The sequence below is a fragment of the Condylura cristata genome, unplaced genomic scaffold, assembly GCF_000260355.1.
Source record: "Condylura cristata isolate star-nosed mole 26May11 unplaced genomic scaffold, ConCri1.0 scaffold00071, whole genome shotgun sequence".
NCBI classification, from domain to species: Eukaryota; Metazoa; Chordata; class Mammalia; order Eulipotyphla; family Talpidae; genus Condylura; species Condylura cristata.
Window position 1 is genome coordinate 563,894 of NW_004567172.1, and position 1,345 is coordinate 565,238.

Below are 1,345 nucleotides of genomic sequence, written 5' to 3' on the forward strand. Positions count from 1 at the left end.
TAGTTGAACTTTCCAACATACATAATTCAATGTATAAAATTGAAGCAAATTATTTGAAATAAATTATTTAATGTAAATTTATTAGCCATTTTTTCTTTTATGTATTTAATAGTTTATTCCTCTTGCTTTTCAGTTCCACTGGCATTTTAAGAAATGACGAATTCCACCATGGTGACTGATTTTCTCCTCATGGGTTTTGCGGATGTGTTAGAGTTAAGGATTCTCCATGCCCTCTTATTCTTACTTATGTACTTGGCCACTTTGTTAGGAAACATACTCATCATCACTGCCACAACGCTTGACCAAAATCTTCACACACCAATGTATTTCTTTCTCAGGAACCTGTCTATTTTAGATATGTGCTATATATCTGTCACTGTTCCCAATGCCTGTGTCAACTCTTTCACTAATAACTGGGCAATTTCAGTGGCTGGGTGTGCAATGCAAATCTTCTTTGTGCTTTTCTTTGCTTCTACAGAGCTGCTATTCCTCACCATTATGGCCCATGACCGCTACGTGGCCATCTGCCAGCCTCTCCATTACCCAGTGATCATGAATTATCCATTCTGTGTCCAAATGACACTGGCTTCCCTGCTCAGTGGTCTCATTTATGCAGGTGTGCAAACTGCAAATACATTCCGACTACCTTTCTGTCAATCCAACTTAGTCCACCAGTTCTTCTGTGACATACCCTCTCTGCTGAAGCTATCTTGTTCTGACACTTTTAACAATAAGCTCTTAATTCTAGTATTTGCTGTGGTGATTGGTGGTGGCTGTTTTGTATTCATTGTCATGACTTATGTTCATATATTTTCTACTGTGCTGAAATTTACAACTAAAGAACAAAAAAAGGCCTTTTCTACTTGTGTCCCTCACATTCTTGTGGTCTCTGTCTTTCTAGGGTCTGGTTCATATATGTACCTAAGGCCTTCAGTTACTTCAGAAACTATTATGGATATGATTCTTTCTGTATTTTATACCATAGTTCCTCCATTCTTTAACCCTATCATCTATAGTCTTAGAAACAAACAAATAAAGGAAACTATAGGGAAAGTGATTTCAGGAATATTTTAATTGGAAAAATTATGATTTTTTTCCTAATGTGTTTAAATGTCTCCTAACATCTATAAAATATATCATTTCAATCTTCTAAATACAACATCAGTCTATTGAAACCTGAGTATTCAAACTTATTGAATAATTTGTGTTTTATGACATATCATCCTTTCCATTTAGTCCCCTGAAATTAAATTACATATTGAATATATGTGTGGTATGCAATTAAAGGAACTTAATTGTATTGTTGTCTTTTTGATGTGTTTTGTATAATAAAATGTACAGAAAG

The 1,345-nt window shown here is 34.6% G+C and overlaps 1 protein-coding gene across 1 annotated transcript; it reads left to right on the top strand.

Annotated features, from left to right (window-relative positions):
• Positions 1–153: 153 nt before the first annotated feature.
• On the top strand, positions 154–1,074 carry LOC101627448 (olfactory receptor 14C36-like). Its single transcript, XM_004695566.1, has one exon. It carries the CDS (start codon positions 154–156, stop codon positions 1,072–1,074), a length of 921 nt encoding a protein of 306 aa, XP_004695623.1.
• Positions 1,075–1,345: the final 271 nt, after the last annotated feature.

Coding starts and splice junctions, on each gene's coding strand:
- LOC101627448 (XM_004695566.1), top strand. CDS start 154: ATGACGAATTCCACCATGGTGACTGATTTTCTCCTCATGGGTTTTGCG.